We start from the raw sequence: 19,059 nt of genomic DNA on the forward strand, positions 1-19,059 counted from the left end.
TCTAGAGAACTCAGAATAGGATTCTACAATACTTACTTAGCATTTTTAAGGCACTTCTGTTGCTAAAGATGAAAATCACTAGTTCTGTAAAGATTTTATTTATGTATTTAGTACATACAAATCTTGCCATGACCTAGAATTCCTCTGTAGTAGGATACCCCTATAATATTGGCTGTTTGCACACCATATAGAAAGTTACGTATATACTTAGTTCTGCAGAACTGCAACCTCAGATTATAATCCTTTACAGTTGCATTATGCTCCCCCACAAAATATCAGAATATGAATTGGGGGAGTGTGAGGTTCTCATTATTCAGTGGAATAACTAAGAGTTGTTTTGTTGTTTTTTTCCCCAGTATCTTTAAAAATGAAAAATTTCCTTTTGTGGACTAAATACTTCTGTCTCATAAGAGTAATTACATTTTGTGAATGACACAAAAGACTTTTTATCAATTTGCATTCAGATGAGGATTGTTTGCTGTTTGTTCCAGAGAGACCTGAAATATGCTTCAACAAGAAGAGAGATTCGGCATTGCAGAAGGGCTCACAGGGACTTAGTTGCTGGCAGTCAGTTTTAGAATTACTCATTGGGAAAAATGAGATTTACCACTTAAATGTACACCATGAAAATCTTTTCCTGTATCAGAGATCACAGCTCTTGTCATTTAGACAAAACGTTTCACATTAGAGTACTGCATATTGGCCTTTGATGTTTGATTCCCAGTAGATACATATGTACATGATTAGTCTCATGGGGTTAGTCAAATTTACGAAGTCAGTCTGCTGGGTATGGAGTCCTTTAGTTTTTAATTTTCCTATATTGTACGTGATGGGTAAGGACCATGGTTCTGGCACTTAAAAAGGGAGCTCTGATGGTGTATGCATACGGCTCCATGTCACAGTGCTGCCCTGAGAGCAGGGGTTCATTTAAAGAAGCAAAAATCCACTCCTAATGTGATGATTTCCTGACTGAAAAGACAGGCACAGGGCCCTTAACTGCTGGAGTGCATCTGAAAGTTTGATTTGTTCCATTTGAAGTAGATCTTAAAAGTGATGATACAAGTGTAGCACCTTTCCCAATCCTTCATAGCGTATAAGCAACTCTTTCAAGCAAAAACGAGGCATACTCCAGTTCAAGTGGAAAAAACCAATAATCCTAATTCTAGTCTTGTCCGTATTTAGGGTAGTTAGAATTTTACGGAAAGTTTGACTTCTGTCATGACTGTCAAGGGTTAGGGCTGGGCCAGCCACATGAGGACAAGGACTAATGGATATATTTTAAGAGTTTAAGAACTGGCTTTGCTATATGTGTCATGCAAATTAGATACGCTGCATAGCAGATCTTGATAAGTTACATAACATTATTTCATATAAATAAAAGGAGATGCCCTTTTTTGCGAGAAGAATGTTTTACAGTGAGTCTAAACTCAAAACTGTTCAACGATTAGTCTGATAATGCAGAACAGTTTAAATTGAAAAATTGGTGGTTTATCTGAGGCTATTTGTTTGCTTTTATATGCCATTTTTGTGAAATGAGTCAAGGAAGAGAACAATCTTTTGTAAACAGGAAGAAAACAAATTAAAAATAATTGTTAGGCTATCAACTTACTGATTAGGGCTGAATAGCTTTCTGCAGCAAGAACTAGTATACTTCAAAAATATTTTCAAATTAATTTATATAAATTTCTTGAAAACTTAGATATTTGAATACAGCAAACCTAACTCCTGCATTCATATCGCTGTGCGTACACTCAGCAGTGCACAAGTAATGAAACAGTTGTGCACAGAGCTATTCCATATCCCTCAATTCATGTGTTTTATTAAAACATCCCAAAGTAGTTAAATGTATGATATGCCCTGAAGATTAACCAGTATGGGCTCAATGGGACTCGACTGATTATTTGATCCAGAAATCTTTTTCCTACCTTCTTTCCATGCAAACTGATTGTTTTTCATGACCCCGATTACAATGCTCATGGAAGAAAGAGACTCTTAGCTAACCATTTAAGTTAAACCATGCGGTGTGAGCCCTGAGGCTGCTCGAAATGGCCCTGTCCCAAAAGCAGAAAAACTCCTGGATTCGTGTTTAGCCTTGCTGCGCCTGATGACACGGAGGAGAGGTCCCTGCAGAGCTGGGCAGCAGAGGCTCAAGCAGCGGCACCCACCACTCCATCCTATGCCCCTAACCCAAACACTTTTAACTCCAGGACTAATACGATCCAATATTTATTCTGTCATTAAAAAACTATTCATTTCCTTGTCTGATGATAAAATTATTGTAAAATAGATCATTCATCTTTTCAGCTAATTCTTATTACAGCTGAAATCTCATTTGGATTGGGAGTTTGCTATATTTACTTGATACTTTTGCAAACCATTTCAGAACATAATCATCCATTATTATATTGCTGCACTTCGCTCTTGACAGCTTTCTGCAAAGTGTATTCCTGAGAACAATTGCTATTTTAATGTATCATCCAGAAGTTACGGCCTAGACAAATCGGAAAAAATTGTTTAGTCTATTACAACTTGGCGTATGGTCATTTAATAGCACAGGAAGTCAGCATGAATGTTGGGGATTATTTTTGCTATAAATATAATGAAAGAAATTTAAAATTGGCTAGACTTCACTTCCGCAACTGGTCTGGTTGTTAAAATAATCTTTGCTGGCGCTTTGTTTCTGTCTATTAGTCATCTATGAACAGTCATTCAAATTTATGTGTGAAGTTTTGTGGAGCAGACTGACCTTTTAGATTAGCCCCCTAGAGCAGGGGTAAGCCTGCAACACCCCCTCTCGTGTGCTGTGCTGCCCCTCTGGGGTCTTGGCCCTTCTCAGTCGGTGTAAGGGGGCTCAAGGAGAGGGGACTTGGAACGTTGTGGAGCAGTTGAGCCCCTGGCTGTACTCTGTGCCACAGCCTGTGGATGTGAGAAAAGTCTGTTCTTCTACTATTAGAAAACAGTATCTTCTACTATTAGAGGATAGAAAAAAGTTTCAGATTTAGGATAGATATGTTCTTGATTAATTGAATAGCATATGTCCTTTAGGGATATTGATAGATTTTATTTTCTAAATAGTAGAACAGACTTTTCTTATGTTAAAATTGAAACTTAGGAGCTTTGCATTTCCAGAGCTGAGTAGCAACTACAAGTGCAAAACATAGACATATTATCTATGTAGCTAGAAGTGCTGAGAAAGCACGTTTTCACAATTATTTAGGGAAATCTTCTATTTCCATGCAAACATTTTCTTTATTCACACCTTACTGTGTATATTGTTTCCCAGAGTGTGGGGTAGGCATTGTTATAATATTTCTTAGTCCTGCATACTTCAACCAATCAACTTACACGGGCAGTATTTGCTAATCTCATTTTGTTCATGTGCCTCTCTGATGTGATTTGATCTTGTATCGTGGCTGGTTTACTCTTGTTATTCCTTTATCCTCAGTAGAGTTGTTATTTACTATGAAAATTGCCAACATTTTTTTTAAATGCAGTTAAAACATGTTAATGGCATTCTTCCTTTTGAGAAAAAGTCCATCTTAGTTCAAATCTGGCACCCACTACATTTAAGGAAGTGGGAAGTGATTTTTTTTTTATGAATTTCCCAGAAAAACTTAGGATTTCATAATTATATGTTGTGCAATTCTAAACAACAATGGAAAAACCCGGGATGTTGCCGCTTGGTCAGCTGCCGACTGAGATTTGTTTTGCTATAGTTGAGGAATATAATCTATGTGCAGAAATAACAATGATGTTGAGGTTATCTCATAATTTTTTTTAAAAAGACCAGAAAGATTCAGAGCAAATTATTCTGACAGTTCACTGTCTGTGTAGCATTGTGCAGTGCCTGAATAGAACTGCTGCACACAACTTGCAGACACTCACCAGAGCAGCAGTCCAGTCAGCTGTGGCAATTGCCATCCTCAGATCTGTATTCCATGCTTACAGGATTAGGAGGTATTTTTCCACAAGAGAAAAGGAGTTACTTTATAAGTTGTTTAGATGTTTTTCCATATTTTCTGCTTGAAGAAGTAGGAAAATGTAGGCTTTCAGCAGCAGAGTTAACATTAAAATGTTTGAAAGGCTTTAAGTAGATTGTTTGGAAAAAAATCTAACTTCTTTCTTGTTTAAAATACTGCTTTGTTTTTTAATAAAGCTTACTTTAGGTTTAACTTTAAAGCATCTTGTGCGCCTTGCCTTTTAGGAAGAAAGTATTTTATAAAAATCTGGACTGTAGCTGTTTTGAATTTAAATAATTTCATAGATGTCAGTGGAACTCGATTTAGTCTGTTAGCTTTTCTTACGCCGATAGGAGCCTGAGGGCTTCCTGCTGTGGCAACCACTATGTAACTGAACCAAGAGCATGAACTTCAGGAAGGGAGAGGGGCATGAGGAAGCCAGGGAGACCTTACTGCCTGCAGCTCAAGGTTTAATTGCAGAGTATCTAGCAGTAGGTCACTTACTGAAGAGCCAACTTGGTACTACTAGCATGAAGTCTTTTCACATTTTAACTCAAAACAGACACAAGTACCATAAACAGCCTCAGTGATATTTTTTTTCTTAGCCCAAGTAGTGGATGAGAGACAGTAGTTTACTTTGTCTTGAAGACATGTAGCCTTATTGCTTCCTCTCTCTACGTGTATATGCAGAGGTCAAAACAAAACATAGCTAACATTTTTTTTGCTTTAAAACCCTATTAGTAAATGGATGTGATTAATATTTTGTTTCCAGCATTTCACACTTGAACAGATGATAATAAGCAGTGTATGTATCAGCTTAGCTCTTTCATTATTGTTAAGCATCTTTATACAGTGTTTACTGATTTACATAACAGTATTGAGAAGTTTGGAAATAATGGTCATATTTGTTTACTTATTTTCGTTGTTGAGATCATTATGTGACATTATTGAAGAATAATTGTCAGTGAGTTTAATTTTCAAATGCATCCAAAATCTATTTAAGCAGTTGCATTTTTTTTTTTTTCACAGCAGATTTAAAATGCCCATCTGTCCAGGTGTACCTTCCTATTTCATTTCTGTTTGGAGCATGTAGACCCTGTTTAGCAGTCCAAGAGCCCAAACGCTTCCAGCTGCTGCACATGAGTAACATGTTATAGATCCATACAGTAAGTGCACTTGTCCAGCATAATTAGCTATACTGGGCATGGCTCAAAGGACACTCGTTGGAAAGCTACATTTGAAACAGCTGTATCATTGACTAGCTGAATACAATTATAAAGGAGACTGAATTGTCTGTAACACGTGGAAATTGGTTACATCAATAAATTTCTGTAGACAAAGCAGCTGAAAGAGGTAACCTCAGAGCGTTCTTGCTGTGGGGTTAAATTTACACTTGTCACAAGAATGTAAATAAATGTCATTGTCCATAAACAGGACACAATAACTCAATTTACATTTGTGGGAAGGAGTAGAGAGTTTGATGGCTTGTATTTAAAGACTTATTATGGTGTAATAAAGTCAAATGATAGGGAAGTTTGATAAGTAACTATTGAATACTAGGAACTTCAATTTTATTTTTTCTATTCAAAGCAGAGAGGGGACAAAAAGTGTCCTTTCCTTTTAGAATTAACTATTGTCATAGAAAGACCCCATATGAAAGAGCATTTCATATTTAAACCACTTCCAAAATATGTTAAATCTGAGATTTTAGATCTTACCTTATTTTTACTCCTCAAGAAAATCGAGATAGGAAATAGACTCTAAAATCACAGGCTTAGTGCTCCACTCTTCACATGGATATATTTTGTCAGAATAAAAATTTTCTGATCAAAATAATAGACTTTTCTTTTTCATGTCTTCCATGCTCATATGAATCATTTGTAATGTGACATCATATGACAAAAATAAAAAATTAAGTGGACACACCAATGTTGTACTTAATAGATACAAATACTACGTGTAAGATCTCCCTATTTCTCATTAAAAAAATCATTCTATTTTAAAGAAAATAGTAGCATATATTTATACATATGCCCATATTATTATAACTCAGGATTTTTTTTTAGTATCTTGCAGAAGAGTAAAGTGAGCTACACTGAAATCTGAAACCAGCATCATAGGGACCTTGTAAAAATCAGCTGTTTCATAAAGATTGAAGGAGAATATGTTAGAAGCCCCAGGAATAAGTCAAAATAACTTTTATGATGAATTGTTAGCTGCTGGAGGTATAATCCTTAGTTCGGGTTTAGTGTATTATGCAATTTCTGCTTCAAATATTAATTCTGACCTAATGTTTTAAGAATTATTAAAAAGTAAGAAATCAATATAATTCTGCTGATTTAAATTACAGGGAAAGTAGGACTAAATAGGCAAGTCAATTGTTATATTATCAAAAGCGTCTGAATGTATTTTTATCCGTTTGTGGCGTTTATAATCACCAGCCCAAAGACAGCAGGATTGGCAATCAGCGCTGCTTCTCTGCTTTGGTGATGTGATCCTCAGAGGGAGGTAGAAGGTCTAAGTCCAAATTGTTGGTCCTCAGAGTTCTGTCAGCCACTGCTCCTGCCTAGAAAATCATAGGCAGTTATTTTCAGCATGAAAATCTGTTGGTCATGAAAAGGCCTTTTTCCAGGCATGCACAGAAGTATTCCGTTATTGATAAGCAAATATCTTGGTATCTATCTTATATCTAAACCTTTCTAACCTATCTAAACCTTATCTATCTTATATCTAAACCTATGTCTTAATGACTTATATCTAAGCTGCAAAGAGGGCTTATATATAAAGTAGATATTCCTACAGTTACCTTGCACATTGGGCTAAATCCATTTGGAAGGATCGTGAGAGAATATGATTCTCTATCTTTGAACTTCCAAACAAGTGCCATAACCAGCAAGTCAGAGGATTTTGTAAGGTGGCAGTTATGTGTGAGAAAACACCAAATATGCTCATTACTCAGTACTTCATAATTATTAATATATTTTAATCTTCTTACTATCTTGAAATTTCCCAAGGTAGTCCTGACTTTATTTTGCTTAATAAAAATTTATTGCACTTCAAAGACATAAAAGAACTGACAATCTTCTCCGTTTTACTTTCAGGAATTAAACTGGGAAGCTGCAGAGCATTAAAGTGATGTGTTTAATGTGTGGTGGCATCCTATGTGCAGAACATTTTATCTGAAACTTTTCAGTAGCTCCAAACTTTCTGACTTCCAAGGTGGAAGGGGTAAATTCTTGGATACTCCTGTGCCTACAAAATAACCAAAAATGAAGGAGGACAATTGTTTACATGCCGCTCTCATCTGCCTGGGCATGCTGTGTTACAGCCATGCCATAACTACAGAAAAACTGAACCACACAAGGCCATCACTTCATGGTCACCATGAAAAAGGAAAAGAAGGACAAGTTCTGCATCGTTCGAAAAGAGGCTGGGTGTGGAATCAGTTCTTTGTTATAGAAGAGTATACGGGACCAGATCCTGTACTAGTAGGAAGGGTAAGAAAGAATTTCTTTTTCATTTTCTGGGGAAGTTCTTTACTGAACGAGTGGTGAGGCACTGGAACAGGCTGCCCAGGGAGGTGGTGGAGTCACCAACCCTGGAGGTGTTTAAAAAAAAAGTAGATCTAGCACTTGAGGCTATGGTGTAGTGGTTAGGTGTGCTGGGATGAAGGTTGGACTAGATGATCTTCAGAGGTCCCTTCCAACCCCTAACATTCTGTGATTCTGTGATTCTGTGATTCATCAACTAATATTATTAATGTATATTATTATTTTGAGTTACTTTTCTTCTTGCCACTACTTTTCTGTTGTATTAGCTGCTTCTTCAGTGGCCACTTATTAACCAAGAATTAATCAGTTTATTGTAGCTCAGTCCAGGTGCTAAGCACAATGTTACCTAAGTGAATACAAGTTTTTCCAATGACCTCAACGGTCATTGAATGAAGGTGTACAAGCTGTTATTTAACACAACAGCAAAAACCACAGCAACCACTTGAGCAAAAATATGTCTCAAGCATATCTGGTATCAGTCTTGGTTGTTTAAAAATAGTAATTTAAAATGTGTTGTCTAAGCTAGCAGCTCAGTGAAAGTGTACTGCTCAATCGATATCTTTTCTTCCTTTCATTTTCAAGCTATCAGCAAAATTAAATATACGAGGGGTATGTATATAGAGAGATACATGTCTGTGAGCATATGTGAATGAACAAACAACCTGGACTATTTTTGATTTATGTATTTTATAATTTTTTAAATACATAAATAAATCTATGTACTTGCCAGTTTATAAATGGTCAGCAGAACTGTGTTGTCTTAACCCCAGAACAAAAAAGTGCAGAACAGGATCAATGACAGCAAATACCATCCTGACTATTCTGGTTTAAAAGATGCTTAGTATTGTACAAATTGTGGATATCAATATAGAAGCAGTAAGTCTGTAATTTGGCTCAGTGTATAATTCAGCAAACTGAAGTGTGCATTGGTTGTGAAAGTAAGAATGTTTAGTAAGCATTTGTTACATTTTTTATATTAAAAAGATTCTAATTAAAAACTAGTTGGCAGTCACTGATTGGCTTATTTGATGGATCCCATTTGCTACTTAAGACCTTTTTACATGCACCCTAGTAGAATATGCTTAGTATGAAGCGTACAAAATCTTTGTAAAAATGACTCTTTCTGCCAACTGCATGCATATAAAGAGCCTGTTATCACTATTTTCTCATATATTTTCTTCCTTAAATGTTAAAGCCTGGGTCTCAGTAGCACTGTACGTGTGGTATCATGCAAGTCTGTGCAGGCAGCTTCTCTGAATGCAGAACAGATGTGTTCACAGCATGTGCCCAAGTGTGGATTATTGCCTGATGTAAGACAAGATTTTTGAAAACTATGAAATGATAGTAATTTCATGAACTATTTTTTGTTTCATGAACACATACATGAAATATATACCATCTTGTTAAGGTATGTCTGTTTCTCATTTTGTAGCTTCATTCAGATATTGATTCTGGAGATGGAAACATTAAATACATTCTCTCAGGTGAAGGAGCAGGAATCATTTTTGTTATTGATGACAAATCAGGGAACATCCATGCAACAAAGACGCTGGACCGGGAGGAGAGAGCTCAGTACACTCTCACGGCACAAGCTGTAGACAGGAACACTAACAGACCTTTGGAACCACCTTCTGAATTCATTGTTAAAGTTCAAGATATAAATGACAACCCACCTGAGTTTCTTCATGAAAACTACCATGCCAATGTACCAGAGAGATCAAATGTAGGTAAGTACTCATAAATGCACTTCAGTTCCTGGCCTTAGAGAAGATGTTGCATTATCTGTCTAGAATTTTAGGAAGTAAAATTTACTTCATGCTCAGCCAGTGACTCAGTCAATTTATCTAATTTGCTGACCAAATCAAACCCTACACTGCTACTAGCTGTTGTGGTTGAAGCGTCTCTAGATGGTTCCTAGAATAGGACTGTTTCCTCCTAGAATGGAATAAGGATCCCCTAAAATCTGTGGAGTGTGAATCCTCCAGGGCAAACGCCAAGATCGGTGCTTTGGCAGAGCTGTGTAATAAAGCTAAGGAGACACTGCCACACTACCTATTCCATTTTCATCCCCTGTTTGAGCTTGTGGCTATCTCAGATTTGTACAGGAATGATTTCTCTGAAACTTACTGAGGAAACTGTAAAAAAGAAAACTGTTGTTTGGCTGTCTAACAAAAAAAGCAATATAATGCTTAAACTACTGAGGAAAAAACCATAATGGTACCGAGTGACTGCTGACTTTTATATCTTCACTGTTTAGAACATTAATCCACATCACAGCTGGTGACAAATCTTTTTGGATTGTGTGAGCCTATTTTGTCATATATAAATTGTCAAGTAAAATTTTTTGTTTACCAAACCTGGAAATAAAAAAGTTAAGAAATAGTTGTGCTGTAAGACTGAAAGCACCTCTGCACAGTTCCTACAGATATTTGCTTCTGACTGTATTCCTTCCGTGTTTGCTTTCCATCTTTAGGTACATCAGTTATTCAGGTAACAGCTTCAGATGCTGATGATCCTACCTATGGGAACAGTGCCAAATTGGTTTACAGTATTCTTGAAGGTCAGCCGTACTTCTCGGTGGAAGCTCAAACAGGTATTATTAAGCAGTTTATTTGAGTAGGACCTCATAACTGGAATACATTAAAATGAAGAACAGAAAATGTTGACTAAGGCAGTACGGTTGGATATATCTACTGATGTTTGAGCAAAGCTTCCTTCACTCTCTCTTGATTCCAGCTAAGCTCTGTGGCAGCTTGGCCCCTTGGCATTCGGTAGAGCTTCTGGGTACACTACACTAGCAAGACAATACTATTTCTTTTGTGGTATGATGTGGTATGCTAGAAATGGCAGTTTCTGTGCTGAACTGTAATTCTCCAGGGTTGTTCTATGCTTGACTGTGTTGAACATTTGGGCTACTTTCTTTACCTAGCATGATGCACAGGCAGAGAAAACAGAATCTGCACTGTCATTGCAAATATTGCTGGTTTTTAATGAAAGCTAAAAATTCTGTATCCAATTTTTCAGGATGTGAACTGGTGAATATTTGTATGTGCCATGTTTTCTTTATATTTACAGGAATTATCCGAACTGCTCTTCCCAATATGGACAGAGAAGCTAAGGAAGAGTATCACGTTGTAATACAGGCAAAAGATATGGGGGGACACATGGGAGGCCTCTCAGGGACAACCAAAGTGACAATTACACTTACAGATGTCAATGACAACCCACCAAAGTTCCCACAGAGTAAGTAATGACAAATTTCTTACATACATTTACCCATATTTTTATAGTATCAGACTTATTCAGTGCTTCAAAAAGCAGTAATTGGTGGATTACACATGAACAAATAAATATTATTTACATGTTTTTGCCAGCAACATATAGAATTTTACTCTCTGGATTATTTGCTGTGTGTTGCAAAGTGAGACTTTTCTTAAGTCAAGATTAGATTGCAAAGATTCCAAACCCTACACTTCATTTTCAAACCTACTGGACCATGTTGTATTAGAAATAGACCTATGACATCAGGGAGACATAGTCTGGACCTCTCTGTTAAAGGGAAAAGAAGCCCCATTTCCTGAAGGCTCTCTTGTCTGTTAAACCAGATCAGTCAAAAATACTAGAAAATATACCTGCTTTGCAGCAGTGCTGGAGTAAGCTGATTTGTTTCCTTTCCCATTTTCATAATTATAGTGTGGATGTAAAAGATACTTTAAAAAAGCAAGTGGCGTTTACTGCTTTGCTCAGACCACAAGTGCTTTCAAGAAATCATTGTGGGGAAGTAGAAGGAGGTTAAAAAAAAAATCCCTGCATATATTGTGCAGGAGCAGATTCCTCTGTGTTAGGAGAGTTGCAGTATGTGGCACTCGCATAGAGTGTACGCAGTGGAAAGCTCTCCAGTGATTTACGGTGTTTGAAGGAAGAAGTGGCTTCATGTCATGCCTTTCCATACTCCAAGTTCATAGCTTTCAAGCATAGTTATGATAGTAATTTTCAATGAACAAATCCACTTTGATTTTTGATGAAGCTGGACAAAGGGAAGGTCAACTTTATGTTCGTAGAGCTATATTTCTCAGGTTTGAAGTCTCATGCTTTTCTTGGGCCATGATGAAAGTGTTGCACAATCTATTAACAGCTCCTGATTATGCCCTTTCAGGTCTTTGACAGAACTTCAAGTGAGTGATCATAATTTTTTATTTCACATAGCTTTTAATTTTAAGTGTTGAGGCTTCATTCTTTACTTCGATAAACACTCTCAGTGAAAGGTGAATGTCTATAAGGATAAAAGTGAAATCTGGGTACTCCTCAAGACTTACATTTACCAAGGCAATACAAGCTAAATTTAGTACAATTGCATTTTTAAATGGATGGTTGAAGTATATTGCTGGTGGTCAACTAAAATAATTTCTTACACCTATCCTATTTATTTTTCACATCTAAAATTAATCAGGGCTGACAGTAACAGATTTAGTCTTCACAGTTGGGTAGAAGTATATTAATGGACCTACACATCTGTTCTGATCTCATCTCTGCATAGGTGGGGGGAGGTTTGGCGTGCAGTACACACCATCTCAGACCACCCTGTATCTACACTGAACAACTGTTTTGACACTGATACATCCTGGACATGATGCTCTCTAACAGCTATTCTTCCAATGTTGCAGCTTCCTGGACCCTAACGAAGACCTTAAATGACATACCCAGTCCCTAAATGTAAAAATCTATGTCAGCATTTTCTACCATTATAATAGGAAAGTACTAAATCCTAAAAATGTCAGATTTTACATACCACAAAAACATGCCTTTTCATACCAAATCATAACCTGGGACCCCAGTATTTTGTTGAGTAACTTCATCAAATGATGGATTTTTCTCTATGAATTCAAGCCACTTCAGTGTGTTTTGGAAGAATATGTAAAAATTATCAGAAATGCCTAATAGTGGCTACTCTACTTAATCATTCACCCAACTTAAAACTGTAATTTAGAATGCTTTATAACTCAAAAACAAGATTTGACCTGTTTATAGAAACACCCAAGTGACTGACTTTTTAATTCTTCTTTTCTTTTGTTGTTGTTGTTCCTTGCTCAAACTCAATCCTTAATGAATTATATGCTTAAAGTTTGGGTTCTTTGTGACTAGAGTTAATGACCTATTTCAATGACGTGTGCCAATTGTTTTTATGGGTAGTGAGCCAAGTCCCTGCCTTCTGTAAGCCTCCTGATGTTCCTAGGGTACTCATGTAACAACGAAGAACAATTATAGAGGGGAGAATAAACTAGATTATTTTCTCATGCTTTTTCCCCCTAATTTATTAATACCGAATAAGTAATGAAAGATGCTGGCATAGATTTGTACATTTAGGATCAGCTTGTGTTGTCTGAGCTCTGGAGTGAGTTGGGAAGGTGCTGGAGTAAATGTTGCCCAAAAGACAGCTGTTGGAGAGAGATTTGTCCAGGAACAGTGTTGCTCTCCTATAGTGCTCCTGAATACACAAGGAAAAAACTGTATGGCAGCACATCTGTGGGATGTTTGGGAATGGTTTTCCTATTGGAGCTTGATGAAGGAAAGCTTTTTTTTTGTTGTTTTGTATGGAATCCCATACAAATTGGTATGTATTCTGTGTCGTGTTAAATTTTAATAATCGTTGCTACCATATGATCACATTCCAAATTAAAGCTGTAGAAAGCTGCAGTTTATTCTTTGGCCAGCACAGCAGAGACGTCTTATGCAATTTGTGGCTCCTGAGTGAATGGCAGAGGCTCTTCTGGACTCTACAGAGTTGAAGGTCATACCATGAATCATATGAAAGAGAATTTTCCTTCCGTTTTTGTAATAACATTTCTGATCTGAATGATAACTTTGATGTAACAATAATTTTTGCATTCTGAATGAATGATTGTGTTTTTAACTCCTCCCTGAACAGACAGATACACAGACATTGTGAAAAACATCACTGAGGATGTAATGTTGTATAGATTAGCAATATGTTTTAAGATTTCACAGGTGACTTGCTTCTCAGAGCTGTTTATAACATAACATTCCTTCAGGGGATTTGAAAATGTTAAAAATTACTGTGTTTATTTGGAACATAAATGAGTAAATATACAGCTGGAGAGCAGACTGCATACTTAAGGCAAATGCTTTTTTTCTTTGCCAGGTGTGTACCAGATGTCAGTGTCGGAAGCAGCTGTCCCAGGAGAAGAAGTAGGAAGAGTGAAGGCCAAAGATCCAGACATTGGGGAAAATGGCTTAGTAGCTTACAACATCATCGATGGAGATGGCATGGACACGTTTGAAATTACAACAGATTATGAGACTCAGGAAGGTGTTGTAAAGCTTAAGAAGGTGAGTAATGCCTGCTAATGTGTAGTATTCTTCGTTGCTGACAAAATATTTGATAATAATGGATTACCACATAAGCTAAAATACCAGTAAATGCAATTTCACTTAATTTGTTCCTAAAGCTGTGATTAACTCTTAATATTCCATTTCCCCAGTAGCTGAATTGGAATGGAAGAAAATAACCAAGAAGAATTACATAAATACTGTACAATGGATTAATTGCACAAACTAAATGAATTCATAATAAAAAGTCACGGTAAAATACAATGCCATCAGCTTCATTGTTAATGAAGTTTTGCCTAGTGCTGATAAGTAGCAGACATTCACTGTTGCTTTATGTTCGGTCTGAATAGCCTCATGCCCTATAGTTTGAATTCTTCAGCTGTGCATTGTCCAAAATATTGTTCTGAAGGAGTCACAGGCTATGCAAAAAGCAGCAAAAATACTGAGGTGATTTCATAATCAATCTATCAGTGTGATCTTTAGAAGTGTTATTAAATTAATTTTAAATTACAAATCAAAAATCTTATTCATTATTCCGGCATGATTATTTTGACCTTTATATGTTTATAGCTATTTATCTCTCTTGGAGATAATCAAAAGTCAAAGGAGAAGGCCTGGGCAACTTAACTACAAAGTTGGCCCTGCTCTGCACATGAGGGCAGTCTCTCAGGAAGGGACCAAGAGGTTTCCTCTGGTCAAATCTATGCTGTGGTTCAATTACTGTATCTGTTCTAGAGGTGGGAGCGTAATTTTTTGTGTATTTTAAAATGTGGGCGAACAGTCACACCATTCAGTCTATAGTGTTAGCGCACTTTGTGAATTGTGGTTGGCACATGCATGATCATTTTGAGGCTACCAATGCTGCAACGCTGCAGCTCTTTCACGTCAAGGACGAAGCAGATATGCTGTGACTTTCACCAGTCTCCCAAAAGGACTTACCTCATGGGGCATTATTTCACTTCCCCTTGGTAAAGTGCTGTGAAATCTATGGGTGGAAAGAACTACAGAAATTAAAGCACTGCAAACCATCTTCATATTTCCCCTGCTACTTAAGTAATTTAACTTCTCTGTGTCCTATCTCAAGGTGCACCCTGTAGCAATACAAGCCACATCCATATCTCCAAAGGAATGCCTGCAAGCTTGGCATAAACCTAGCCTGGCATTTTGTGGGAATCCCTTTGGTCTCCATCACTCTTTTGTGCTACCTGGAAGGCTGCATGAAGAAAAGGTTAATTTTCCCAGTAAAGATGATTTCCTGAGTGATGAAGCAAGCAAAGCGCAAGACAAGGACTCTCGTCATACTTTGAGTGCCTTCCTATGCTGCTCCATACATAGAATGTAGCTCCTTCCATTTGAGTCTTTATGTTTTTAAATACACACATTTCAGTCCAAGCTTGTTGACAGGCGCTCACATTTGTTTTATGTCATTGAATACAAGGGGACTGCTTAGTGCTTCTATGCTCTAGCTTTCCTAACTATGGAATATGCTGTCTTGTTTCTCGCAGCTCTTAGATTTTGAAACCAAAAAATCCTACAGTCTGAAGGTAGAGGCAGCCAATGTACATATCGATCCTAAGTTCATCAGCAATGGGCCATTCAAGGACACAGTAACAGTGAAGATATCAGTGGAAGATGCTGATGAGCCACCTGTGTTTTTAAAGCCGAGCTATATTTTTGAAGTACAAGAAAATGCAGCATCTGGTACTGTGGTTGGAAAAGTACATGCCAAAGACCCTGATGCTGCAAACAGTGCTATAAGGTATGCTTTGTTAGAGCAGGCTCGCTCTTTCTAAGCATTAGCTTTTAGAATTGTTGTGCAAGTTGTGCAAACATGGTAATATTCTAAATTCACCAAGAATTTTAACTTCAGCCATACAGCATTTTTTTTATGTCTTGTTCCATAAAGCCACTAGTTTCTCAAATCCTGTGTAACTAAGAAAATGTACCATAGCTATGTCTGTCATATGCTTAAGGACATCTATGTTAGACTGTTTTCTAAATTATGTTTCTATAAAATATTGTATGCTGTTATCACATAGTTAACATAGAGTTTGTGCTGGGTAACTGCTAAGTGGTAATTGCTAATGACCAGCACGTACACATGCCTACTTTTTGCAGTTACATTGGGTAGTCTTCTATTTGATTATTTTTGTTCATCATGTTCTCACTGTAAATTAAATTAGGAAACTCTGTTTTGTGAGTATAGTTAGCAGTTGAAAGAACTGCAAGGTAAAGGTACAAAATCCAGAGCTATGTAAAGCTGTACAAATGTGTAGATAATCGATAATATTCAACAATCTGGTATGAACATTCCAAGTAATCCAAATATTGTAAGACTCAAAAGATCTTAATGATTAATATGAAACAGAAGAAAACTTAAATGTCTCAGTTGATATTTTTATCACATTTTGTAAGAGAAAAAAAATAAAGAGTATTTTAGGGGTTTAATATAGAGACTTCAAAGAACAGTAATTTTCACTTACTACATTCTAATGTGATATTTTTTTTAAATGTAGAAACCAACCCAGTCAATCTCCTTTTAAAAGAACACATAACAACCCTTTGACAATGATATGAAGGGAAACAATGTGTATAACTTACCATTATTTGAAAATAATAACAATATAGGATAAATATGGATGCATGAAACTACTAAGTCCTTTTATCTAATTACTGACTTTCAATCATCTTTAGATATTCAATTGATCGTCACACTGACCTTGAACGATATTTTATCATTAATGCAGAAGATGGCAATATCAAGACAATAAAAGCTTTGGATAGGGAAGAAATTGCTTGGCATAATATTTCTGTCTTTGCAGTTGAAGTCCGTAAGTATTTCATTGAGGTATTTTGCAATCAATGATATAAATTCTGTAGTCTTCTAATTCTCTCAACCTGATAAGCTGCAATAAATCCCAATAGAAATACTTCAGCCTGTTTCATTTTTACCTGGATACAGCTGGGATTTTGTTTGTTTTCAGGGGTTTTCCAGCTTCTGTTTCATTTTTGATTTGCTTACTCCCACAGACAAACAACACCAGGAAGCCAAAGTTCCTGTTGCAATTAAGGTCATTGATGTCAATGACAATGCTCCAAAATTTGCAGCAGCCTATGAAGCATTTGTCTGTGAGAATGCCCGAAGCAATCAGGTATGCCTGTGCCCACTGCCTTCTCTCTGTGGGAATTTCTTTCTTTAAGGAGTTAGCCCTGTTTTGTTCTGGCAGCTCAAATGAGTGCTAGTAAACACATGTTTATTTTGAATTTTTGGTCAAAATGCCTAGAGCACACAGAAAGGTGCTTTACTGTAGTTTTATTTTGAACTGCTATCAACAGTTACATATATAGTGCTTCGTGAATTGAATGTGACTGGTGTTGACTGAGCATCCACCATCGCATGGGCAATGAAGCTCGTTGGGAGCAGCTTTCCCAGTTTTTAGCTTGTTTGGGATATTACAGAAATACTCAGCATCTTATAGGAAGAATCACAGGAGAGAGCTTGTAGAGTTTAGCCTGCAGATTCATCCCTGAACAATCTGTGAGGAAGAGGTCTTAGTATCCTACAGGAACACAGCTCTACACATTAACTGCACTTTTCCAGTTCGGGTAGTGATTTGAAAAAGGCGTTGTGCAATCCCTCTGAGCTGCTGCATCTTCTGCAGAATTTTGTCTATTAAGTTATCATTAGCACGTATTTGTATATAAGAATGTGTATCTAGGTGTGTACTTTTACATCTATAACTGTGTTGGTTAATGTAATAGCAAGATTGCCTGTTCTAGTTTTGAGTCTGCTCTTCATATGTAATTGCATTTGTTGAGGTATTTGGTGGGTTTCTGCTATTTCAAAACTCTTTGTGTTCAAGAGATTTCTTAGAATGCTGTCTCTATGTGATGTGTCCAGAGGAGATGTTTGTTTACAGAGTACTTTTCTTTTACAGCAATTTATTACAATTAGCGCTGATGACAAGGATGACTCGGCCAACGGACCAAGATTTATCTTCAGTTTACCACCTGAAATTATTCATAATCCAAATTTTACGCTCAGAGACAACAGAGGTTTGTGTGAAGATTCCCTCTATACTAGAATCCAAAGAAATGACAAAGTAAAACTAATGGCCAACATAATGTCATGCAACAGCATTTTCATTAACTTTAACAGAGTGTCTGTTTTCCAGAGATTTAGGGGAGGAAGGCAGAAAAAATACAGCTGAAAAACAAGAGTGTTCTTGGAATAATGTAATGCCTGTTAACTTGCTTTCATTTTCTTGAATACATGTTTTAAATTACATAGTAATACCCTACATGAAAAATACACTGTTATTTTATCTCTCAGGAAAAGGGTCAAAAACATTGACAAAAATACTTGCTAATCTAAAAATGACGAGGCAGGATAAATCGTTAGGTTCCTTGTATTTGTTCACCTTACTCTGCTTCTAATTTTTGCAAATTATGGATCACAAGAGACGTGGGCTAAATTCCTAATGGAATAAAATCACTGTCCCACTAACATGGATTTCTGTTGTGAGACATAGCCAGATTAGGTTATCTCAGGATATGGCTATCCTTATCTCTTTGCCAACTTTCTGTTCATGAAATATAGTATAGCCTTTATAGCCTTCAGATTGAGGCTAAGATGTAAGAAATTTGTAGGCAAAAAAAAGTCACATACTTCGGTGAGCATCAAAACTGATTCTATGATCTGACATATTAGAATCAGTGAATCTAACTTGCCAGAGGTCGAGGAAGCCAAAAAGGAGGTTAGCAGAAAAAGGCATTGTACATATTCATTCTATTTATTTAACGATAATCAGTGTGATATTCAGTGTTCACTTTTTGTTTTCCTGTACAGGGAAAAAAACTCTTCAGCTTCTAAGAAATTGATTTTAATCAGTAAGCGTTAATGTTTGAAGGAAACTTGACTGTTTTCTGAAAAGTAGAACTCTATTGAACGGATTTAAATAATGAATCCAAATTATTTCTTCCAGATTGCCAGAAGTACAAAAGGCAACATAATACAGATACATGATTTTACTAAAAAGTTTTTTCTCTCAAGTGTTATGTTGTGGCATATTTTATATCTCTATCAGCATCTGAAGTGAGGGTAATTATCATGAGAGTTCACAAACAAAATTCCTGTTATTCGTGAAGGATCAAAGTAATGCTGTTGCCTAGTACTTGACACTTGTACGTACATAAGCAAT

At 36.6% G+C, this 19,059-nt stretch overlaps 1 protein-coding gene across 1 annotated transcript in view; it reads left to right on the plus strand.

Annotated features, from left to right (window-relative positions):
* CDH11 (cadherin 11, type 2, OB-cadherin (osteoblast)) overlaps window positions 1–19,059 on the plus strand; it is a 40,034-nt gene that overhangs the window by 12,462 nt on the left and 8,513 nt on the right. The window contains exons 2-10 of the mRNA XM_009872665.1: window positions 7,061–7,456; window positions 8,943–9,237; window positions 9,984–10,103; window positions 10,586–10,753; window positions 13,671–13,858; window positions 15,364–15,617; window positions 16,553–16,689; window positions 16,889–17,010; window positions 17,797–17,914. Of these exons, the coding sequence (XP_009870967.1) occupies window positions 7,229–7,456; window positions 8,943–9,237; window positions 9,984–10,103; window positions 10,586–10,753; window positions 13,671–13,858; window positions 15,364–15,617; window positions 16,553–16,689; window positions 16,889–17,010; window positions 17,797–17,914 (1,630 nt within the window). The 5' untranslated portion in view covers window positions 7,061–7,228. The remainder of the gene's footprint in view (window positions 1–7,060; window positions 7,457–8,942; window positions 9,238–9,983; window positions 10,104–10,585; window positions 10,754–13,670; window positions 13,859–15,363; window positions 15,618–16,552; window positions 16,690–16,888; window positions 17,011–17,796; window positions 17,915–19,059) is intronic.

The sequence above is a fragment of the Apaloderma vittatum genome, unplaced genomic scaffold (assembly GCF_000703405.1).
Source record: "Apaloderma vittatum isolate BGI_N311 unplaced genomic scaffold, ASM70340v1 scaffold18877, whole genome shotgun sequence".
In the NCBI taxonomy this organism is placed as follows: Eukaryota; Metazoa; Chordata; class Aves; order Trogoniformes; family Trogonidae; genus Apaloderma; species Apaloderma vittatum.